General features: G+C 55.0%; 1 protein-coding gene across 1 annotated transcript; it reads left to right on the top strand.

Moving 5' to 3' along the window:
• The first annotated feature begins 932 nt into the window (after positions 1-932).
• Positions 933-21,689, top strand: Gnai2 (G protein subunit alpha i2). The gene is made up of 9 exons (XM_052720196.1): positions 933-1,209; positions 16,187-16,229; positions 16,466-16,607; positions 16,765-16,925; positions 19,208-19,336; positions 19,700-19,829; positions 19,918-20,071; positions 20,606-20,819; positions 21,380-21,689. The coding sequence occupies exons 1-8, from the start codon at positions 1,092-1,094 to the stop codon at positions 20,794-20,796; spliced, it is 1,068 nt and encodes a 355-aa protein (XP_052576156.1). The 5' UTR covers positions 933-1,091; the 3' UTR covers positions 20,797-20,819; positions 21,380-21,689.
• The last annotated feature ends 2,138 nt before the right edge of the window (positions 21,690-23,827 follow it).

Genomic DNA, 23,827 nt, shown 5'->3' with positions numbered 1-23,827 from the left:
AAATATCCAATCAAAGTTGGGGGTCACAGACTCCTTAAAAAAGCAGATCAGAAAGATTTGAAACATCTCCACTTCCACCTCTGCCCAGCCATAGGGTTGCAGCCGCTACCCAGAAGAGACACGGGACTGAGGAAACCTCTAGAGGCTGACAAAGGATGAAAGGGACAAATTGTAAGATCATGGCAACGGTTGTTTCCTTAAGTCCAATGGCAACGTTCTCTTCCTTCTGGCTCTCCTGGTAGAGCCCAGTTTGACTGGTCCCTGGCTGAAGCCCCGGATCACTGCCTGCAGGAGAATGTTTCCCAGCCTCTTAGGTTAGGCAAAAGGACTAAGGTTTAGATGAGAGAAGATAGTCCAGGCAAAGGTGTAAAGACAGCAGTCAACTGTTTTTCCTTTATGGCGTGGTGCAACTTAGAGAAAAAGGTGCCTTAAAGACAACTGAGATCCAGAAAGACATCATTTGCCCTCCTCAGGGCTGAGTTTAGTAGATTCCCCCAAACAAGTTTATGGGTTCACTTCTAGCAAGTGAAGACACACCTCCTCCATCTCACTCTTCTAATTCACAAAAGCTCCGAGTCCTGGTTTCTTTTCGGCCTGTAGCGAGGGTGGCCCGTCCCGACCCTTGGGCTTCCAGATCAACGGGTCCTACAGTCTTGAAACAGAGCCGCAGGCTCTCAGCACCCAATCGGAGCCGAGCTCCGCCTGCTGCCCGCCCAGAGGCCTGAGCCTGTGTGAGCTCTACCCTTCATGCCGTCCCTCGTTGCGGCCCGCTTTCAGCCTTCGCCCAGGCTTGGACTGCGCCTAACTTCTCCCTTTGCTCCGCCCTCTAACCAATCACCATCCCCGAATTCCCTTTGGCCCCACCTTCAGGCCCGCCCCGGCCCAGTCTCGGGCTGGGTTCGCCCGGGCCCCACCCCTGGCCCGCCCCGCCGTCGGTGCGCGGCGGCCGGGAAGGCTCCTCCCGCAGTCGCTCGGAACTGCGGACCCGAGAGCTTCCCGCGGAGGGCCGTCGGTGGGAGCGGAGTGGGTCGGGCGGGGCCGAGCCGGGCCGTGGGCCGTGTGGGGGCCAGGCCGGGCCGGCGGACGGCAGGATGGGCTGCACCGTGAGCGCCGAGGACAAGGCGGCCGCCGAGCGCTCCAAGATGATTGACAAGAACCTGAGGGAGGACGGCGAGAAGGCGGCGCGGGAGGTGAAGTTGCTGCTGTTAGGTGAGGCGGCGCCCCGCTCTGGGACCCCGGACTCTCAGCGCTAATCCCCAGACGAGGACCTGAAACTACGCGGCGTGGGTACTACCTGCAGCTGCGCTTGAAACCCCTAGGACCACCCTTTACGATTGCAAACTCTGGATTGGTCTAGACTTTTAATCCTCGTCCAGACTCTAGTTCAGACCCTCCACTCATCCCAGATCCCAAACCCCCAAACCCAGACAGCAAACCCTGCTTGACTGTGGCCCCTTACTCTCCAGTCTCGGAGAACTCAGCCCCGCCTTGTATTTGCACATTTTCTTAGGCTTTACCCAAACCCTCGGACCCCTACTGGTTCCCACCTTCACGTCCACCTGTTCTGTTTCTGTTGGCACGAGCATTCCTTGGGACCCTTGTCAAGCCCCAACCCACGCCCTCTCTTCCCGAGCCTTACTCCGGAGTCTGTATCCTCTCCCTGGGCACTCTGACCCCTTAAGACGCTCCTAAGGGGGAAACTGACTATGAAGTCCTCTCTAGCTTGAATCCCTGTGGAGCCTCTCTGCCAGGTCACCAGACCTCTCTCTGCAGGCATCAACCCCCAAGTCATCTGCCCCTCTTTGAAATCTTCTCGCACACCCTGGCATGCACTCGATTCTGCCCCTCCTGTACCAGGTGGGCCTTGATGGGGGGCGGGGGAACCAGGGGCTAGAGTGGTTCTAGGCTGAGGTGGGCAGACCCCGCTCCTTCCCAGGAGGCTGGACTGAGTCACGTTGGGGAAGAGGGACCAGGCCTCGAGCATCTGTGGGAAGTTCCATTCCCTGGGAATGTGTCTCCTAGTTTCCAAGGCTCGTCTGGGCCAGGGCCAGGGGAGTCTGGGCAGTAGGAGGGAACATGGAGGAGTTAGGGTTGTTGCCACTTCCAAGGCCAAGGAAGATGGTGGCTGCTGGCATTGCGGGGGGGAAGTGGAAGTTGTGAGACAAGCGACATATTGCTGCCCCTGTGTGACTGAAGAGATCTGCTGACGGGTGCTGGGGTTCTCTCTCACACCCAGGGCTGAAAGGCCTGGCCTGGGGCCTAGGATACCGAGTGGACCTGTTGGTCCCCAGAGGGATCCTGTGATGGGGATGGTGGCGGGCAAGCCGAATGAGGGGTTGGTGGGAGTCGGCTGCCGGTAGCCCCGTGTGCTCTCAAGCATCCCGGCTAGGCTTTGGTACAAGCGGGGAGCCTGGTGGTTGTGTCCCGTCTCCCCCCCGCCCCCCGGGGAGTCAGAGCGGGTCCCTGCGGCAGCCTCACTGGGAAAGATGGGGTCGTGTGCATTGTGGGGAGGGAGGCCGGAGCCGCCGCCGCCGCCGCCGCCGCCGCCGCGCAGCAGCGCAATCGGCCGGCTAGTCCGTGGGGGGGGTGTGGCCCCTCAGTCCCGGGGCCGCCCCGGGGCCTGCAGGCTGTGAAAAGCCTGGCGGTTTTATTTTTTGCCAGGCCTGTGGCCGAGAACCAGCGTGTATGTCTTGATGGATCCATCTGTTGACTGTCCCTGCGGACCCGGCCTGGGGGCACAGCCCCGGAGGTTTCAAAATGGCATCCGCTCCACTGCTGCCGCGGGGAGGAAGAGAAGGGGCGGGAAGGGGCGGCGGCCCAGCCTCCTGGGCTGCTTCGCGTTGGGCGCTCGCCTCTTCCTGTCTCTGCTGCGAGTGCGGCGAGCAGTGAGTGGGTGTCGACGCGGCGGCGGCGGCGGAATGTCCGTTGCTGCTGGGCCTACGGAGGGCACTTCCGGGACCGCTAGCTCCCCGTGCCCAGCCTGGAGCCCCTTCCCAGCCCCTCCCAGGTTTATTGCAGTTGTTGTGGTAGCTAAGGAGATGTGGGTCCGGACCAGAGGGCCGGCGGAAAGGGGGTGGGTTGCACAGGACTCCTGGCCTGTTCTGTAACACAAGGCTCGCTCTAGCCTGACAGGCTCCCTTGCCTCTCAGAGCCCAGCTCAGCTTTCCGGACAGGCTAGGTGGGACCCGGTATCCCTTCCTACACTAGACTGGTACAGGATCTGGCTTAGCACTTTATCGTGGGAACAGCCTATCCCAGGATCCTGTCCCTCTGGCCTTGCCTTCCTCCGAAAGGGAATTCCTGACTTGTGGCAGAGGAGTACCCACCGTGAGACTAAGACCCTGCAAAGGGGATGCGGCCAAGGGCTGAGGGCTCTGCCTGAAATGGACAGCCCGGTCTGCATGCCCACTCTGTCACTGCTCCCTGAGAAGGGGTCCTGGCTTGAGTCATTCCCTTCCTCATGGAGGAATAAGGTGGCCATGGGATTCCCGCTGTAGCAGGTTCAGAATTCCGGGCACCAGTGCCTCGTAGCCAGAGACTCTGTCCAGGCAACGGGGACTTAGGCTGGGCAAGTGCCAATCTTCCCTCCCAGCCAGAACCACGCCTGCTGCCCCACCCGCACACTGTCTCCCTCCATACCCTGTATCCCTGCCAGCAGGCGGGCACAGTCACTGTCACCAGGGCAGAGGCAGATGTGGTACACACTAGCAAGATAGTTTCCCCTGGCAGCTTAGTGGGACCAGTCGAGAAACTGATGCCAGTCTTACTGCAGGGGAACCCCCCAAAGCCCCCCCCCCCCCCCCCCCCCCCCCCCCGCCCAGTTTAACCTGACTGACTAGCTAGGCCCAGGTGGACTTTGGTGCTCTGGTGACAGCCTGAGCTGGACACACCAGGAGAAACAATGTCCACTGTGGGCTCCACAAAGGCTCAGAGCATAGATGCTGCGCTCTGTCTCACCACAGGACTTTGTAACTTTGCTACTTGATTGCTCTTTAATATTCCATTCATAGATCTCCCAGAATCCTCCCTGGAGTCCCACCAAGGCTGATGCACCATCTCTGCTCCCTGGGTTCCCGCTTTTCCCACTAGAACATGCTCTTGGCCCTTGAGGCAGCAAGGCAGGGTTGTGTCCTTTTATTTGTGTGTTGAGTGAAGGATGTCCATGGTGAACTTGGTTTGGGGGATGGGTAGGTAGAGGTCACAGAATCACAATTTGGTGCACTGTGAGCTCATTGGCAGACCCAGTGACCAAGAGTGGCGGGATGCAGGTGCCTCAGAGATCGTCCGCACCATATCCATTGCAGATCTGCTGCCCAGCCCGCAGTCTGTCTTGGGGCACAGCACGCAGCAGGGGACCGTATGTGAGGGAGTGACTCTACAGTCTCACCTCACCTGTGTTGGGACAGCTGCCGAGATACAGCCAGGGACAGTTGAGCAGCTCCAGGGCTGCCTGAGAGCACTGGGCGGGCTCAGCCTTGAGCAACGCTGCAGGAGGTGTTCCAGGCTCCTTAGTGCAGCAGGTACTGCTCAAAGCCAGGCTTCGGCAGGGAAGGGAGTTTTGTGGCCTGTGGCCTGTCTGTGTGTCTAGCAAAAGGCAGGCATACTGTATTGGTGCATGTAAGTATGTGTGTGAACCACGAAGCTCTTGAACACATCCTGGAACGGGCCACAGCCCTTGGGGGTGAGGGACAATATATGAGGATGAGAGAATGAAAATAGAGTCCTGGGGCTGCCAGCTAGGAGACAGATGGGAGGGCTGGCCTAGGGTCCTGACTAGCTAGGCAATGGGACGGTTCTAGTGGGGACTGTGAAGGCAGGCTTTCTGGAGCAGTCCTTAGGTAGCTTGGAAAATGAACATCATTTACCCATGAGATGGCTCACCACTGGCCAATGCCGGGCACCAGGGCAGAGAAAACCAATTCAACAAAGGCACAGAGACAGGAGATGTGGCCTAAATTCCCCAGGCCCTGGTGGATGTTTCCTGGCCTGAGGCTGGAGGCTTACCCTGGCTGGACCACTCTGGGGGTCCTGTGGATATAAGTTAGAATCCTGGGGCTGGAGAGATGGCTCAGGGGTTACAAGTACTGACTGCTCTTCCAGAGAACCCGAGTTCAATTCCCAGCAACCACATGGCAGCTCACAACTGTCTATAACTCCAATTCCAGAGGATCCGACACCCTCACACAGACATACATGCAAGCAAAACACCAATGCACATAAAATAAAATTTAAAAAGTTAGAATCCTGGCTCCACCTTCTGCACTGCTTGAGGTGAAGAAGGCCTTCCAAGAGAGCTGTCCATCATGTACAACTCGGGCTGTGGGCATAGTGCACCAGAGCCTGGAGGTTTAAAAAGAACAACAGATGAGGGATCCTCTGCTATCTCTGACTGGGTACAGTATGGGGACCCTGGGGAACTCCCTTCCTGCCCCCAGGAAGTTCACAGCAAGTGGGAGGCCAGGGTTTGCAAAGAATTGATGTCGATGAAGTGACTGACTGTTCGAGGGACTTAAGGCCTAATCTCTGGGGGCCTAGCCTTGGGGGTGTGGTACAGCTCTGCAAGCCAGGTGGGCTGGTACACAGGCAGCCTCCCTCCCCTAACCCACTTCTCCCCTGCTGGAGCTCATTAGCACTTGAATGGGGGGCTGGTCTGCTTGGGCCTCAAAGTCTCTTCCCACCCCTCCCCCAGGCTGGGCAAGGCTTTGTCTGCCCAGGCGAGCCTGGATGAGCTCCCACGCTAGGGAGGGAGTGGGGGGGGGTGTCCAAGCCATTTCTAACCTCATCTGTCTGCATTTTGTCTAGCCCTGCCCTGCCCATCACTCCAGTACTGGTACAGCCAACATTAAAAGCTGCTCAATACCCTGGGCAGAGATAGGAATCAGTAGAGACTAGATATTTTAAGGGCTATTCCTGAACTGGTGAATCGGGACAGCTGAGCCAGGGGCATCCCTGGTGGTGGTGGTGGTGGTGGTGGTGGTGGTGGTGGTGGTGGTGGTGTCCTTTGAACATAGTTAGACAGGTGGCCATTACTGGGAATGAGCTGCTGCTGTGGCTGAAGGTGGCAGTCCAACCAGCTGAGGGCACACAGGCCTCTACACAAGAAGCTCTCAGGCAGCATCGAGCCACCCACTATGGTCAAGTCAGAGCCTAAGCTGTCGGATCCGGAGTGGGCATAGTCAGGGCTCGTTTGGGTCTGTGAAGCTTGTAGGGTTGCCTGATCTGAGAAGTAAGGTGAACATAGATTTGTCCACCAAGTGACAGCGGGGGTGGGGCTGCGGCTGTGGTGATCAGTCCAGCTGATGTCTCCAGGCCTCCTCAGCACTGGTGGATGGGGCTGGTGCTTGGATCACTGGGAAGCACTCTGGTCCTGTATATCCTGCCCTCAGTCTGCACCCTTCACTGCGTCCCTCTCAAATTGTTTCTAAAAGTCACTGGTTCACTTGGCAGGAAGATGGTGGAAACAACTTTGTTTACCCAGGAAGCTTTTAGCCACTGAGGGACTAGAGCACCCCACCCCTACCACCAGCGGGGGATGAGAGAGGTGTGACCTGGAGCCTGAGTGCCACTGTCTCCACTCACCTTGATGCTGAATCAGGAGTTGGCCAGTGGGGTAGGGTATAAGCTTGGCGCCCTACTCAGCTCCGTGGGTTCAAACTGGGATTTCACTGAGGAGAGAGTCAGTTGGTTGTTGCAGGCCACACACAGCTCGTGGATGGTGACTAAGAATGTTTTGCAGGGTACCTTGGGGTGCGCAAAGGATCGGACCCTTCAGTGTGCCCCTGGTACCTGGAGCTCTCAGGAAGCCCCTGCCTCAGCTACAGGTGCAGGGTGGGGCCTCCTGTCTAGCCACACCCTGTCTTTTGCCTAGAGCTCTTGTTCTTACTAAACCCAGCCCCACCCTCACCCTGTTGGTGCTTCTTGGGTCTGAAGCCACTCTTGGTGGTTTGGGAACGACACTCTCCCAGGACTGAGCTAGGATTGCTGGGCTGCCCTTCAGGGTAGGCCTTCAGAATTTGCATACAAGGCTCGGAGGGGGGCCAGGGCAGTTGGAGTCAAAGTGAGGTCATCAAAGGCTTGGTGGGGGGAAGGTGTCTTTGAGCCTTGGGGATGCTGCCCCCACCCCAACTGCTTCAGAGGACTGAGGATGTTGATGGCAGTACCTGCTGTGCCTAGGCCCGAGTGGGGACAAGAAGTCATGACGCTGGGCCTCTCAGGGAAATGGTGTCCACATCAGAGAAAAAGGAGGAAGCAGCTGGAGGGGAGGAGCCCAAAAGAGGAAGAGGTCAGAGGGCTGCTGGGTGCTAGTGCACAAGTGTGGGTCCCGAGTCACCTAGGACTTCACCAGCCAGAGAGCCTAGAAGTTCACACCTGCCCAGGCTCACCTGTGAGTTCCTGCGGGCCTCACACCCAGTCACTCGGTTAGGGCCTTGTCCTTGTCCTGTCCCAGCAAGTGCTGGGGCCAGGATGCCAGAGGCCCTGCTCCTCAGAAGGATTCTAGGCCCCTCCTTTAACCACAGGAAGTGGTGGCTGGGAGAGGGACATCAGTGGGAGGTCCAGCAGGAAGGCCAGAAGCCGCTCTTAGATTCCCCAGCGGCCATTGCCCTCCAAGCAGGAAGGCCAGCCACAGGCAGAGATGAATGCCTGGAAGCGGAGCGGCCCCATATTAGCTCACGCTGGGTTTCCCCTGCTTCAGCCCAGCCTAAGGTTCCCCCGTCACTACTTGCTGAACCTGGGTACCCTTCATTCACCAGTCCTCAGTTTCCCTTCTGCTAACAGCAGCTGCCTCTGATCGAACCTTGGTTATTATTTGATGCTAGACTCAGCGTGGTTTAATCTTGTGAGGCCGGCTGGGATAGGCATTACACTGGTACCTTTCTCACCAGTGGAGAAACTGAGGACATACAAGCAGAGATGCTAGGATATGACCCAAGCAGTTGTGCACCTGCCCGCCACTGTGGCCCTTGGTGTCTGTGACATCCCCCGCCCCCCTCCGCGCCAGGGTTGGTGTCAAGATGGCAGGCCGAAGCGGCTGCGCCTCTTACAGGTGCACAGATGTCTGTGGGTACTTGGGGATCCTGCCTCAAGGAGTCTTAAGCCCTCTTTTGCCCTGAAAGGTGAGACCTATGATTCTTTGAGCTTTTCTGTTGTCCAAACAGAAATCTGTCTGCGGCCATGGCTTCCTCCTCCACGTGGCTACTCCTGTCTTATTTCCCGCCTTTGCTCTCGGCCCGTGTTCCTATAACACTCACGTCATTCTCAGTAAACTTAGCGCTGTGCCTCTCCCCTGACCTCCAGTCGGAGGGAAAAGGACTGGACTAGAGGAATGCTGAAAGGAACTAGGCTTCTGCTGGCAGCCTAGCATGGGAATTGGCCAGGCAGGTGGGACGGCAGTGTCCCTACAAGGCTTCTATGGCCAAGATTAGCTCCGGGGTGGCTTCAGTGTGTGGCGCTGTGTGGTGGCTGCTGTGTGGGCTGGTGGCATTTGCTACAGGTGCTCTTGCTTCTCTCGACCTCCAGGTCTCAGATCTGTGGCTAGGTGGGGTTTACCTTCCCCACGGAGGTTCCAGGGGATTCTGCTATGCTGTCAGAACAGGCCCTCTTGGCTAGGGGGCTTGTGGGAGGCCTGCTCCCACCCTTTAAAGGGTTCCTATGAGGAGGAGAGAAGAATAAGAAATATTAGGTAGAAGGATAGGCCTAGCTGAGAAGAAAGACAGAAACAGGATAGCTTCGGGAGGACCTGGGTCAATACCCAATGGCCCAGAACTTTATTCAAAAGGGCTTTTTATAACTATGCCATGGGGTGAGGCAAAAGACCTCCCCCTTGCTAGATACAGCCAATTGTAGGCCCTTGCAAACACCCGGTACCCAGGCCCGTGGTCCAGTCAACCTCTTATGCAGTCCTGCTGGGTAAAGCAAGCTCTGCTTCTCTGACCTTAAGTAATTTGGGCCTCCACAGGGGCTGTGCTAGAAAGACCATGCTTAGATTATGTTCCTCCTTATCACTGAGGCCCGGGGACAAAGGGGCCCAATCCCCACATTCCTCATTGTGTGATCTCAGGCTGCACTCAGTACTGGGGCTTGTGCGTACATGGACCACTGCTGGCTTGAGTTGGGCCCTAAAGCAGTTTGGAGTGACTGCAGACGGTAGGAAAGCTGCTCAGGGTAGGCCTTGGGCTTAGCACATTCCTATGAGGGGTACATTTCACAGATGGGTACACTGAGGCCCCCTGCGGCAGGCCTCTCACCTAGGGCCTGCCACAATAATTTAGAAGAGGCAGCCATTGTTTGGGCGTTTGCAGACTAGCTGAAGGAGCCCTTTAAAAAGCTAGGAAAAGAGATGTACCAATGATCTGGGGCTAGTTCAGCGTCCCCAGGCTCTTACAGGTGCTAAGACTTAGAGCCGGAGGCGGCATGGGGGTGACTGACTTGTTGGCATCTGGTGGAAGGCTGGTCCACAGACTCGGGTGGAAGTGTTGCTGGATCCTTCCAAAACCCCACCTCCTCGTCATCCCCCCAGTGTGAGAGCGTGCTGAGCCTCCTCGGAGGGCTCAAGGGGGTCAAAGGCGAGCACCTGGAGGAAGGAAGAGAGGCCTGGGGTGGGGTTTGGAGCCTTTGTCTGGCAGCGCCCTCCCCCTCCTTTCTTCCCTCCTGTTTCCATTGTTCCTGTGTATTCAGACGCTGAAGCTGGCTGGGGGCTTCCCAGGGAGGAGGTTGTAGCTGAGGGTCTTGGCACCTCCCCCAGCCACCCTTAGCAGGGGAGGCTGCTTTGCTGAAACAAAACATTCCCCGCGCTGCCCAGCCCCCCACCTCCTCTGCTTTGTCTCTGGCTGCTGGGCTCCCCCTGGTGGTAGCTGAGCCCGAGACCCTTGGGCTACGGGGCGGGGAGGTGAGAGGATCGAGGACCGCAGAGGCGGCCCAGCTCTGAAGGTGCCGCACCTTTCCAGTAGCTGGGCTACCTTTAGGGTGACATCCGGGGGCCCAAACCCATCTCCCCTGTGACCCACTGGGATTGTGGCAGAATGGGTGTGCCTGTGCTGTGGCTTTGAGCTGGGCTGCTGCCCAAGCCTACCCTGTGGTCCCAGCTACTTTGAGAATTTCTGCCCTCCGGCTGCCACGTCAGCTGCTGTTCTCCTTAGCCCATGAATTCCAGGGGAGCCCACCAGCTCAGGCGCTGCCTCCCGGGAGGCCTTTTTCCAGCTTTCTGGGTGTGTGGAGGCAGTGGACAGTGTCAGCTGGGAGGCTTCTGGACAAGAAGAAGGCGGCACGGTGTAAAAGTCCCTGGGGTGTGGAAGAGCAGAGTGCCCGCAGCGGGAGTGAGTTCTCACTCCCGTCCCAGGGCGCCCTCCCAGCCCTGAATTAGCCTGTTAACCCCGCGCTCTCTCTCAGTCCTCAGAAGCTCTACTTCAAATGATGTAACTCCACTCTGTGCCTTGTGTTACTGTGACCCGAGCCGCCGGTCACTGTGCGCTATAGGAAGTGATGTTTGGGGAAAACTGTACTCTTCCATCAAGTAGGAAAATAGTGACAACTGACTTCCTTCCTTCTGGTAAGGACCTTACTGTGTAGCCAAGGCTTGCTTTGAACTCAGCATCCCTGGGCCTCACTCCTTCTGGGTGCTGGGGTTACAGACGTGTGTCACCATGCCCGGACACTAGTAACAGCTTTTTATGTAATTTTTTTTGTGGGCTTGAGAGATGGCTCAGCAGTTAAGAGCAAAGCCTGCTCTTCCAGAGGACCCGGGTTCAATTCCCAGCACACACACGTGCGCGCGGCAGCTCACAACCGTCTGTAACTCCAGTTTCAAAGGATCTGATGCCTTCACACAGACTTTATATTTAAATATATTATTGATAATACTGATAATATATAGTATATATTTATTATCACTGAGTGTGGTGGTGCATATTGTTCCTAGCACTCTGGAGGCAGAGGCAGGTGGATCTCTGTGAGTTCAAGGCCAGTCTGGTCTACAAAGTGAGTTCCAGAACATCCAGGTCTGTTACACAGGGGAACTCTGTCTCAAAAAACCTATATATACATATATATTTATATTTATTTACTTATTCTCCAAGAACTAAAAAAACATACTTTTTAATTTTTGGAGAATTTCATATGTGTTTTTTTAATTATTTAGTTATTACTACTTTTGTTTTTCAGTGTATGTGTGTTTGCCTGTATGTGTATCTGTGTACGACAGGCTTGCCTGGTGCCTGCATAGGTTCTCAGAAGAGGGCATCACGTCGAGAATTGTGGTTACAGATGGTTGTGAGCTGCCATATGGATGCTGGGAGTCAAACCAGGGTCAGAGGAAGAGCAGCCAGTGCTCTTAACCGCTAAGCCATCTCTCCAGCCCCAGGAGTAACTTACTGCACACTAACCTCTGGTGAGGTGCATCGAGAGCAGCCTTGCGTTCAGTTCTCACCCCTCTCCTGTTAGAAGATAATGCATGGCCCGGCATGGTGGTGCACACCTTTAGTTCCAGCACTCAGGACGCAGAGGGCGGGGAGAAACGGGGGGGGGGGGGGGGGGGAGAAGAAAATGCACGGCTCCATTTCACAGACGAGGTACCAAAGACCTGAAAGGGTTGAAACTGATGCCAATCTCAGGAAGGATCAGAGTGGGCAACAGTGCTGCTGTAGATATAGATTCAACTCCCCTCTGCTCCTGGGGTTGGAGAGGATCCAAAGGTAAAAGGTAGACCAGCTAGCTGCTTGAAGAAACTGAACCTAGAGAGGACAGCAGATCTAAACGTAATGTAGGAGGGGGAGGGTCCAAGATGGACGCGTAGCAGAGTCATAGGCACTGGGGCCTGGATGAACATCGAGTGTTTGAATTTGCAGGCTTGTCTGTGGTGAGGCTTTGCAAGTCTCGCCAGGCAGATGAAGGGTACTACTGTCTTCCTCCAGTCTCTTCTCGCCACAGGAGCTCAGGGCTCCATGTCGAAACAGATGTCCTATGCAGAGCAGCCTCCGAGATCACTGCCCTCCTGCAGTGGGCCCAGCAGCTGGACTCAGGGCGCAAAAGCTGCAGAGATGTTTTCCTTGGTGGGAAGAGGTGTGGCATAGTGAGAACGACAGGCCACCTCAGGGAACCTCTGTGGGTCCCCTCTGGCCTCATCTGGATGAGGATGGAGCACCTGGTTGGGGGTTACAGAGGCCACTGTCTGTTTAGTGGGCTTCCCTTGGGCACCGCTGCATCAATCCAGAGTCTGCTAGGGAAGCTCTCCTGGAAGTAGCATAGGGCTGGCAGGGAAGCTGAGTGAGTACAGGCAAACTCCAGGCCAGATGGTAGGAGTGATGTGTCAGGCCATGATGGAGAGCGGGCCATGGAGGCAGTAAGAAGGATGCTGTGGCCCCACAGCTCCTGGCGCACCAAGTCTGTGTGAGCGCCAAGGTCTTTACACACCTTTCACTAGATGACCTGCTTCCAACTCCTTCCCCGACTCTGTCCTGCCGTCTCCCTACTTCCTGCTTGGTTGCCAGTACCGCGCCCTTGTCCTGCCTCTCACTACTTCCTGCCTGAGTCACAGCTGCTGCACTTGACAAAGGACCTCCCTGAGTCCCGAGGATGGACGCTCCATAACCTTGTTTTATTCACCTGTCAAAGGGGGCTGTGTTTGCAGTGACCCCTGCTAGATACAGAGAATGCCATGACTCAGAATTTGAGAGGCCCAAAGAAGAGAAACTGAGGCATTAGGGCGGTGTGGAAGTAGGCCTTCAGCTGGCTGAGGTAAGAGTAAGAAGTATATGAACCTTGTTCCTGGCCTGGCTTGCTCAGGTGTGGCCCTCTTGGTGTCTGCCAGCTTTGCTAGGGAAATCAAATGCAAAGCAAGTTTGCGCCATCATCCCTGGCACTGGGCAGGGTCATGGGTAGCCCACAATACCTCTGGAGAGAGTGGTCGAAGGATTAGATGCTGTCTTTACCCACAGTGGCCAGTAGAGAAACCAGTGCCTCAGATAGTCAGGAGTTCAGAAGTCATGAAAGAGGGGGCAGCCTTCACTTGTCTCCTGTGCCCTGGTCATGTGACGCCATTACCCTCCCCACTGGGAGTCTGGACAGTATGATCCATCTGACCCACATTTTCACATCTTTAACCTCTGCTCCAAGATGGGTCCCCCTCCTCCTGCTGTGGAGGAGCAAGTGGGAAGGATAACCAGGTGGCCACTGCGTCCGTCCTTCCTTCTCTTGGCAGATATGGAGGCCCGTGGGCCTGGTACTCAGTGGTTGGGTAGTGTGGGCAGGCTTTGCAGGCCTTCTGAACACCCCTCGGGCTTGTAGAATGTGAAGAAGCCTCATTCCACTGCTGTGCGTAGCCCTGTTTGATGGACTGACCATAGCTCATACCCACAGTACGTCACACCTGGTACCCCCAGTGCCCAGGGCTAAAAGCCAGAGAGAACATTATCCCAGGGCCTGAAGGCTTGTGCCATAATAGTTCCCACGCCACCCGGGCAAGCAGGCTTGGGACAGTTGAATTCTCAGTGGTTATAGGCACCTGGCAACATCTGTAAGAATTCAGACTTTCCCCTCAGAGAAGCTGCTGGATTGGGGATGTGCCCAGACCCACTCTTGAGAGGGCCACAGCTGTGCCTCAGTTTGCCTAGTGAGATGTGGGTTTGGGTACGGAAAACCGAGACTTGATGAGTCTTGATGAGGTCCGTCCTCATCAAACTACTTGTTTGGTCCTGCTGCTCCTTGAACATCTGAGACCGCGCCAGAGAGAACACAGTGACCCGCACAGCTGCGCTCAGGCGCGGAGGATCTGCAGGAGGAACTGTGTGCAGAGCAAGGGGGGACTACCCACAGACAGGACTAGTTGTACCGCAGTGTGCCTCAGTTTCCTTAGAGATGGAGGGGAGACTAGAACCTACCTCAGGTTTGCTGTGAAGTTGAAAATACCCAGTAAATACAATAGGTGGAGTGCTTATGGAGTCGGACCCAGCACCACATAGGAAGCTGGCATGGCTTGGCTGGAAAGATGGCGGATCAGTTAAGGGTGCTTCCTGCTCGTGCAGGGGACCTGAGTTCAGTTCCCAGCACCCTTACCAGGCGGTTCACAGTCGCCTTTAACTCCAGCTTAAGGGGTCTGCCACCTTCTCTTGGCCTCTGTGGGTACCTGCATGCATGTGCACACACCCATCCCAACGCACAAATATACACACATAACTGAAAATACAAAAATAGAGTTTTAAAGTTAAAACCACAACAGCCGGGCAGTGGGGCTGGTGAGGTGACTCAGCCAGGGAAGGTGCTTGCCGCCAAGCTGGACAACTCGAGTTTGACCCCTGAGATCCACGTGGTGGGAGGAAAGAACGGACTGCTGCAGGTTGAATGCACATGCACACACAAACGTGCACACGCACACACAAACACGTACATGCATACACAAACATGCACACACACAGACATACACACACATATTTTTTAAATGTTGAGGACTAAAGAGATGGCTCAGTGGTTAAGAGTATTTGTTCTTATAGAGGACCCAAATTTGGTTCCTAGCACCCATGTTGAGTTGCTCATAACCACTTTTTTTTTTTTTTTTTTTTTTTTTTTTGGTTTTTCGAGACAAGGTTTCTCTGTGTAGCTTTGTGCCTTTTCCTGGAACTCACTTGGTAGCCCAGGCTGGCCTTGAACTCACAGAGATTCGCCTGGCTCTGCCTCCCGAGTGCTGGGATTAAAGGCATGCGCCACCACCGCCCGGCCCCAAAATAAAATCTTTTAAAAACTGTAACAAAGAACTGGGAATGGTGGTGCATGCCATGCCTCCAGACCTAGCACTTGGGAGGGAGAGGTAGGAATATTTGTGAGTTTGAAGCCAGCCTGGTCTACATACAGAGTTCTAGGCCATCCAAGGCTACATAGTGAGACCTGTCTTAATTTTGGGGGAGGGGGACCAAACAGCAACAGATTGACTGTGTTGATACACAATTGTAATTCCAGGTAGGAAGATCAGAAATTTGAGGTCATCTCTAGCTTCATAGCAAGCCTGAAGCCAACCTGGTCTACACGAAACCTTGTCTCAAAAAACAAAACAATAGGTATAAAACGTCACCTGGCACACAGTGGGTGCTCATCACAACTCTGCCATCATTATTACTGATGATGTGTCATTAGTGGGTTAGCCCGGTTATAAGTTGACTGTCCCTAAGGGATCCTAGTAGAAAGGACAGAGTTCCCAAGTTTGACCTATCCATAGACCCTGCCGCCAACCCTGTGGACTGCTTGGAGACAGACCTGGGCTACTGTGAACGGAACATGGAGTAGGTTTACCCAGTAAAGAGAGCGGTGTAAGCAGAGGCCTGGGGGAATCAAGAGGCAGGTGGTGCCTGGCAGTGTGGGTGAAACTGGGGAAGGGGCAGGAGCCGAGTGGACCTGGGCAGAGGCTGGGAAGGAAGAGCAGGCCTCATCTTGGCATTGTGGTGCCATCTGGAGTGCTGTTTGCATGATCCTCCACCAAGAATGTAACCTTTGAACTTGAATGTCCTCTGTAAAATGAGACCAGAAGAGATCTTGTTTAATGGAATTGCTGTGGTAAACATGGGAGAGACTAACAAACCTCAGACCAGTCCCGGAGAAATGAGGACAGAGGCTAGAGAAGCTTGAGTCAGAACGTGTGTGTGTGTGTGTGTGAGAGAGAGAGAGAGAGAGAGAGAGATTGATTCTATTTTCCATCTGTTTAGGACAGAGCTGGTCCAGAAAGCAGAGGGCTGGGCCTTGGGCCATATCCAGAGGACAGGAATGTGACTTTTTGGCCCTTCTAGGTTGCTTAGCAGCTAAATCTCAGGGTTTGGGGAGAGGAGGGGTTCCTGCCCTTTCTGCAGTATGCAGGGTACCTTCCAGCCAGCCCTGCCTCAAGTGCACAGGGTGGCGAGCCTTTATATGTGAGAACAGAGCCTGCAGACTTAAGACTTTAGCCAAATCCCTGAACTCATGCAGGGCAGGGGTGCTAAGTCCTAGTAGACATCTGAGCTTAGGGAAGCAGAGGCCTGCAGGAGCCCACCACGGGGCAGGTAATATAGGTTTCCTTAGTCACTCTGGCCCCTGCTGGCTACACCTGTGTCTCCCTGTGCCACCAATGTGTAGAAGGTAAGAAGTACCTTCAGGGCTAATGGCAGCTAGGCTATCTGTCTGCTTCCAGAGCCCACACTGGGCCTGCTGCTGACATCTGTACCCTCTATTCCAGGTGCTGGGGAATCGGGGAAGAGTACCATCGTCAAGCAGATGAAGTAAGTGGTATGCGGTAGTCCCCAGATTTGACCATCCTCCTCTGATCTGTATGTACTGTCTCCCTGCGTGGTTCCACTTGTCTCAGAGTGCCGCATAACTGCTTCCATCAGTTTGGCTTCCTGAGCCAGGGGTCATTCCCCATCTTCGGAGCTGATCCCTGCAGCCCCTGGTAGTCCCTGCAACCCATGTGTTTCTCGTGGTTTGTGGACCGTAACTCTTGACCTCTGCTGATCAGGATCATCCATGAAGATGGCTATTCAGAGGAAGAGTGCCGGCAGTATCGTGCGGTTGTCTACAGCAACACCATTCAGTCCATCATGGCCATCGTCAAGGCCATGGGCAACCTGCAGATTGACTTTGCCGACCCCCAGCGTGCGGTATGTGTGCACCCCCACCCCCTCCCCTCCGCCTGTCTCCCAGAAGCCTTCAGGGCAGGTCTCGTCCTGGGGGACCTGAGGGTGCCCCAACCTGGGCTCCATTCTGGAGGAGTTCCTTTACCTGGCTGACTGCCCTGCCCTCCATTCCTGTGCCCAGGATGATGCCAGGCAGCTGTTTGCACTGTCCTGTGCTGCTGAGGAACAAGGTATGCTTCCTGAAGATCTGTCTGGTGTCATTCGGAGGCTCTGGGCTGATCATGGTGTGCAAGCCTGCTTTGGTCGCTCACGGGAATACCAGCTCAATGACTCAGCCGCTTAGTAAGTACTGCAAGGGGCTGGCCCTGGAAAGGGGTCCCAGGGTGCCGAAGCCGATAATTGTCCACGGAGGCTTTGGTAGCTTGGGTGTGAGCGCTGGGATAGCATGGTATGGAAAGGCCTGGAGGAATGACAGCCGCAGTGGATTTCAGGCTTATCTTTACTACTTTAGCTTATCTGTCTTTACACACACGATTGTTCTGAAGAACATTTGCTGCTCTGGGCAAAGCGTCAGGGACACCGTGATGAGTGGAAAAGACAGGTCCTTAAGCAATGACAGCTGAAGGTGTGGGTACCATTGGGAGGAAGCCCAGAGGAGGGGCGGCCTCAGCAGAACCGTGAGCCAGAGGTAGGAAAGGGAGGAGTGGAAGGGGATTTGAGGCAGGGGCATGGCATGTACAAACGCCAGACTGTCACTGAGGACACAGGAGTTCAGCCTGCTGCCCAAAGGCTCACAGAGAAAGAAGAGGCGTCTTTGAGATGACAGACATTTACAAGCTAAGGCCTGGACCTTGCTTTTGACCTTTTCTGGATCCAAGCCAAGCCTAGGACTCAGCTGGAGAATCACAGTGTCCCAGGAATCCCAGAGGCCCAACAGGCTTGGATCCTTTAGGCCTGTACATAGTTAAGAATTCCCCTGCAGTTCAACTGTGTGTCAGGACTGAGGCAGGCTGCTGAGACCTCCTGGTAGGTAGGCGGTAGGAGACATCCCTAGGTACTCAACAGCGCTAGACCTCCCAAGAGTAGGCAGGAGAAGATCTGCCTGGCCAGGGTTCCCAAGGCCTGGTCCAGTCACATGAACAGGCCTCCTCTGTCATCCTTGCATGGCCTAACTGCCCTGGTGCCATCCCCCACCCCCTACTAGTTTTGGGATCATAGCCAAATCTGTAGAGGCCTCTAGGCTTCAGCACTGCCCCGCCCTGAAGTCACGGGCTTAGCCACCAGCTGAGCTTGTGGGTTATAGAGGCAGGGAGGGGTGAGCCCGGTAACCTGATGGTTGACAATCAAAACTACTTCAGTGTCCCCCGTACTCTAGGAGGGTAGGATGAGGAGCCCTCTCCGGACCCCTGCCCGCTTCCTCTGTTTTCCGTGTCTTTATTCCCCAGATATTCCTGCATGCCCAGCACTGTCGTAGGAGCTGGGCTCAGTAGTCACCACAGGCTCTGCTCTGCCAGAGTGCTTTTTGCCTTGACAGGATCATTAAGGGAGGGGTGTGGGATGGAGCATTGCAGGGGAGGGGTCCACCAAGCTTCACCACAGTCCAGTAAGACCACAGTACATTGGAGGTTCCCTAGGGTGAACCCGCCTGTTGAGAAGAGAGGAACTGGTGTGGAGCCCACCTTGAGGCTTCCAGGCTAGGGCCTCCATCCACAGGGGATGGAACATGGTATGCAGGTCACAGCAAGCGCGTCATGGTCCCCCATGGCCCTTCCTGTTATTCTGTTCTATCCCTGCTCTCTGAGATCATTTCCCTTTGGCCTGGTTTGCCTGGCTGCTGGCCCCAGCACCCCTGCCCCAAGAACAAAAGACCAGTAGAGGGCAGCCACTTCAAGGCCCGGACCCAGCCCAAAAGCACAACTCGGATATTGAGGCAGACAGAGAACTGGGCCCGGGACCCTACACCAGAGGCATTGATACTAATTCAAGGAGCTTGTGATGAGGGTCCCCAGGGACGTTTGCCAAGCAGGTGTCTGCTCCCACCTCAGCTCAAGTTTTATTGGGTATTAAGCAAAGGACCCATTGGGCCTGGCAGGCCCCAACATGTTTAGTCCCATATGAATGGACCACACCAGGTTGCTCTGCAGTGGGTACCTTAATTACACCGATTAGCATCTTGAATCTCTCCCCAAGGGACTTATTTGCCCCCTCCCATTTTTACTTTTAGTTCCAACATTCTGAGTCCTGCTGGCTGCAGGTCTGGTTGTGACCCTGACTGCTAGGGTCACAGAGCCATAACCCCTCTCCCAATCGCGTTCTATGGGTGGGGAACAAGGGCACTGAGCCCATGTTTGTTCCTTTCGTTAAGGATCGTGAAGCAAGCAAGGGTTAGGGAAGCAAGAATGGCAGGCACAGCGGGACACACCTGTCATCGCAGCACTTGGGGCTGAGGCATGGAGGGTTGTGGGTTCGAGACTAGACTGGGCTATGTAAACCAGACCTTGCCTGGAGTAGAGGGTGGAGGAGGAGGAAGGGAGAAGAGAAGAAAGTAGCGGGGTTTTGTCTGTCTGAGGTCCAGGTCAGGGTGCTCCTTTTGGTCTCTGTGACCCTCTTCTCCCTCCCTGCAGTTACCTGAATGACCTGGAGCGCATTGCACAGAGTGATTACATCCCTACACAGCAGGATGTGCTTCGGACCCGTGTGAAAACCACGGGCATTGTGGAAACACACTTCACCTTCAAGGACTTACACTTCAAGTGAGTGGGTGTATGGACAGGGTCGGGGCAACACTTAGGGCTAACCACTGGGGTAACCATTGGGCATAATTCCCCAGTACCTCTGTGGGTCCTCGGGCCTATGTCGGGAAAGCACAAAGTTTCACCACCTAGCTTATCAGTAGTCACTTCCTGCTAATGGCCTCTCCTGCCCCTGTCCCACGTGGCTCCAGCCTGCCTCTGACCAGACTCAAAACCCTGGTTGTGGTGAGTGAATGTGGATGATTCCATGATGGCAGCTGTCCCACTCTGGCCAGGTCTCGGTCCTCAGCCTGCTAGCCTGTGAAATGCAAGGATGCCTCCCCTGGGCCTCTGTTCAGAGCTAAGTTGACCCAATGTCCCTAGGATGTTTGATGTGGGTGGCCAGCGATCCGAGCGGAAGAAGTGGATCCACTGCTTTGAGGGGGTCACAGCCATCATCTTCTGTGTCGCCTTGAGCGCCTATGACCTGGTGCTGGCTGAGGATGAGGAGATGGTAAGAGACCAGGAGAGCCCTGGTGGTGGGGACAGAGCCTGGCAGGGGGAGAAGGGGTGCCCACACCAACTCCGTGTCCTTTCCTTAGAACCGCATGCATGAGAGCATGAAGCTGTTCGACAGCATTTGTAACAACAAGTGGTTCACAGACACCTCCATCATCCTCTTCCTCAACAAGAAGGACCTGTTTGAGGAGAAGATTACACAGAGTCCTCTGACCATCTGCTTCCCGGAGTACACAGGTGGGCCTCTGTGAAGACTCATCTCCCAGGCGGGGGTTGGCCATCCCAGGAAGTGCCGCTGGGGACCTGGTGGCCCATGGCTGCCCCCATCTGGACAGAAGGGAAAACACAGGATCTGTGGTACTCAGGAGTGTGTACTGTTCACACACAGGAGGCTTATTACTACATGTGGGCCTCTACTTTTCTTTCTTTTTTTGTTTTTTGTTTTTCGAGACAGGGTTTCTCTGTGTAGTTTTGGTGCCTGCCCTAGATCTCGCTCTGTAGACCAGGCTGGCCTTGAACTCACAGAGATCCACCTGGCTCTGCCTCCCCGAGTGCTGGGATTAAAGGCGTGCACCGCCGCCACCCAGTGTGGGCCTGTACTTTTGAGCATGTCCACATGTGAAACATCTCTCATACCGCACATGCACTTACACACGAACATACTGCGCACACATTATATGCTTGTCTATCATGTGCACAGATCCTTCCTGTGCACACAGGAAGGAGCCCACCTGCCTTCAACATACACACGTCCTCATTTGTCTTTCTTAGGGGCCAACAAGTATGATGAGGCAGCCAGCTATATCCAGAGCAAGTTCGAGGACCTGAATAAACGCAAAGACACCAAGGAGATATACACGCACTTCACGTGCGCCACGGACACCAAGAACGTGCAGTTTGTGTTTGATGCCGTCACTGATGTCATCATTAAGAACAACCTGAAGGACTGTGGCCTCTTCTGAGGGGCAGCAGACCTGGCAGGATGGTGAGTCAGGAGGGGGCAAGGCAGGGGGCTGGCAAACAACGTCGCGAGACCCTTGAGTTCAGAGAGGGCATGGGGCTGGGGGCTTATGGAGGTCCTTTGGGGGTAGTCAGCCTGAAGGAGCAAGAGTGGGCAGGGCAGTTGGGGACCAGAGGACAAGAGAGGGAAACAGAGGGACCTGGCTTGCTGCTGCACAGAAATAGAGGACTAGTCAATGTTCCTTGGAAGAAATTGCCTCCTCCCCAGCTCGTCATATTAGCCTAGTCTAGATGCAGGAGACCTGGCCACCCCACTGCTCACTGGCCAGCTTTACACTTGTTCTTAGCCATCTGTCTCTCAGACCTGAGAAGCCCAGGCCCAGGCCAGCGCTCCTGGCCCTGGTGTACGTGCAGTGACCTCCAGCGTTACTGATACATACACCCTGTAACCCAGCAACAGAAGCTGGCCCCTGGGCACAGCTGTGTCCCTGGTGACAAGTAGGTAGGGGGAAAAGAAGGTCATTGTCTAGAGAGGTGAGAAGAAGAGTCACATGTAACCCAGGCTGTATCTGTCTCCACCTGCAGGGCCACCGCCGACTCTGCTCCCTACTACCCTTGAGGAAGATGGGGACAAGAAGACCATGCTCCCTGCCTGTCCCCCAGCTGCTTCGCCCATCTTTTCTCTCTGTTCTCAGCTCCCCTGTCCCCTCCCTTGGCTCTAGACTTGGGGGAGGGTTTGCCACAGGCCTCCTTGGTTGAAGCCCACCCTCGGCTGAGGTGCCGGGAGTGGCCATGGTACACCCTTCCTGGGCATCTGTTCTGGTTTTTTCCAACTGTTGTCTGCTCTGGGGTGAGAGGGGAGCGCATGCAGAGTTTCCCAAGGCCTGTGTCTGGAGGGGTCCCCACTTCTCCAGCCTAGACCCCTGGCTTTGTCCAACACCAGCCCTGACCCAAGTCCAAATGTTTACAGGGAGCCTCCTGACTACCCTACCCTCTGCCGCTCGGAGGCCCCAAAGGAAAAAGCACAAGAAGCCTGAGAGACCCCACCATTCCTGGAGACGCAGTCCTCCTGCTCATTCTCGTAGCTTTAAAAAAAGGAAAAAGAAAAAAAAAAGAAAAAGAAAAAGTAAAGGGAAAAAAATGGAAAACTGCAAACCTAGAAAACTTTTAGAGAAGCCCTATTTAAAACTGTCGGGTCCTGACCAGCACCGCCCCGCCCCCCAGCCCCTTTCCGGTGATTTCCGTGCCTTGAGTGTGTCTGCGTGTTTACACCCATCCCTCTTCGGGCGGCCCCCTGCCCTGCCCTGCCCTCCATGGAATTGGATTCCAAGGGCTGTTCCAGACAACTGCCAATGTCACTGAGGGCCCTGCCCTGAAGCCCTGGGCCCAGGCTCCATTAACCTAAATGTAGCTCCTTAGCGCTAATCTAGGAACCGCCGCTGCCTGCTGAGGGGCCAGGCCCCTCATGCCCTCGCCCCAGGCCCGGGTCCTTCAGCGTTGAACACTTCCTTGCTTTTTTCACATGTTTTATGGAATTGTTCACATGATTTGAAATAATAAAAGGTAGAAACAAAACGCCAAGAACTGCTGGTGGTTATTATCTCCCAGGTGTGGAACGGTAGGAGAAGAGGGTGGATCACACCTCAGTGACTCACCTGGGGTGGGACCCTGGACGTCCAGCGTTCTAGGTCCTAATGCTCTGAGCTTCAGTTAGCCCTCTGGACTGGTCAGTTTAGGTGTTAGGGCCTCTCCACTTCCCAACTCTGCAGTCTGGGGTCTGGGGCAGCCTTCAGTCCTGCAGAACCTCCAAGCAGACTCGGGGGCTCTTCTAGAGGGTTCTTGCAAGTTGGGAGTAGCCCAGGGTGTCTAACCAGCCTTTAATGCAAGAGATAATGACTACCACAGGAGCTCAAAGACAGTTTAAGGGGCTGAAGTCACAGATAAGTGGGCTGCATGCTTTGACAAACTCAGAAGAAGCTGGGAGTGGTGGCACATGCTTGTAATTCTAGCACACATGGAGGCTGAGGCAGGAGATCAACCAAGAGTTCCAGACCAGCTTGGGCTACCTGTTGAGACTCAAAAAAACCAAATCACCTCCAAGGCTCAGGGAACATTGTAAAAGTGGGACAGAGAATATAAGAATTGCAAGAAGGTGAAATGTAGAACTCTGCCAGGCTGGCTGGGGCCTGTGAACATCCCCTTGTGGAAGGAGGTGACTTAGCAAGCCCCGACTCTCCCAGACTCTTACAGACACTAAGTGGTTGATGGAGGATGACGGGAGAGGCGTTTTCTTCAGTGTTCTAGCCCCCCAGTAAGGTATCCATACTCCTGGAAACAACCCTGTTGAATCTCGGGTCACTTTTTAAAAAATTGAAAATAGAGCCGGGTGGTGGTGGCAGCGGACGCCTTTAATGCCAGCACTCTGGAGGTAGAGCCAGGCGGATCTCTATGAGTTCGAGGCCAACCTGGGTACAGAGCGAGATCCAGGACAGGCACCAAAACTACACAGAGAAACCCTGTCTTGAAAAACCAAAAAAATAAAAAAATAAAAATAAAATGGAAAAGGGACTAGTTGGGGAGAGGAAGGAGAGCGTCACGGGGGTTGATAGAGTAAAAATACATGTTATACATGTTGAAACGTCATCATGAAACCCATTATTATGTATAATTGACATGCTAATAAACATTTTGAAAAAAAAAAAGTAAGGGTTAGAATACCACCTCGTCAAATCAGAGGGGTAGGACAGGCTGTCACGGCAGGGTTCATAGAGGTCTGTCACTGGCGGCATTGGAGGGCTGAATGTGGAAAACAAAGTGCTGAGTGCCTGTGGCATGAGCGTGGGCAGGGTACCGTGCTAAGTGCCTGGCTTTTCTTGCAGGAACAGCAGGGCAGCCGCGGACCGGGCCTGCTACTGCGAGTAGTAGGCGAAAGACCAGCCCCAGCTGGGCGGAGCTCCGAGGCCTCTGCCGCCGGCCGCCAGGGGGCGCCACAGCCCGTCCTCTCTGCTGCTGAGCTGGTCTCGGACGCTGACG

Source organism: Peromyscus californicus, unplaced genomic scaffold (assembly GCF_007827085.1).
Source record: "Peromyscus californicus insignis strain IS unplaced genomic scaffold, ASM782708v3 Scaffold_11__1_contigs__length_118956290, whole genome shotgun sequence".
In the NCBI taxonomy this organism is placed as follows: domain Eukaryota; kingdom Metazoa; phylum Chordata; class Mammalia; order Rodentia; family Cricetidae; genus Peromyscus; species Peromyscus californicus.
Note: the sequence above shows the minus strand (reverse complement) of the source record. Positions and strands in the feature narration are given on the sequence as shown.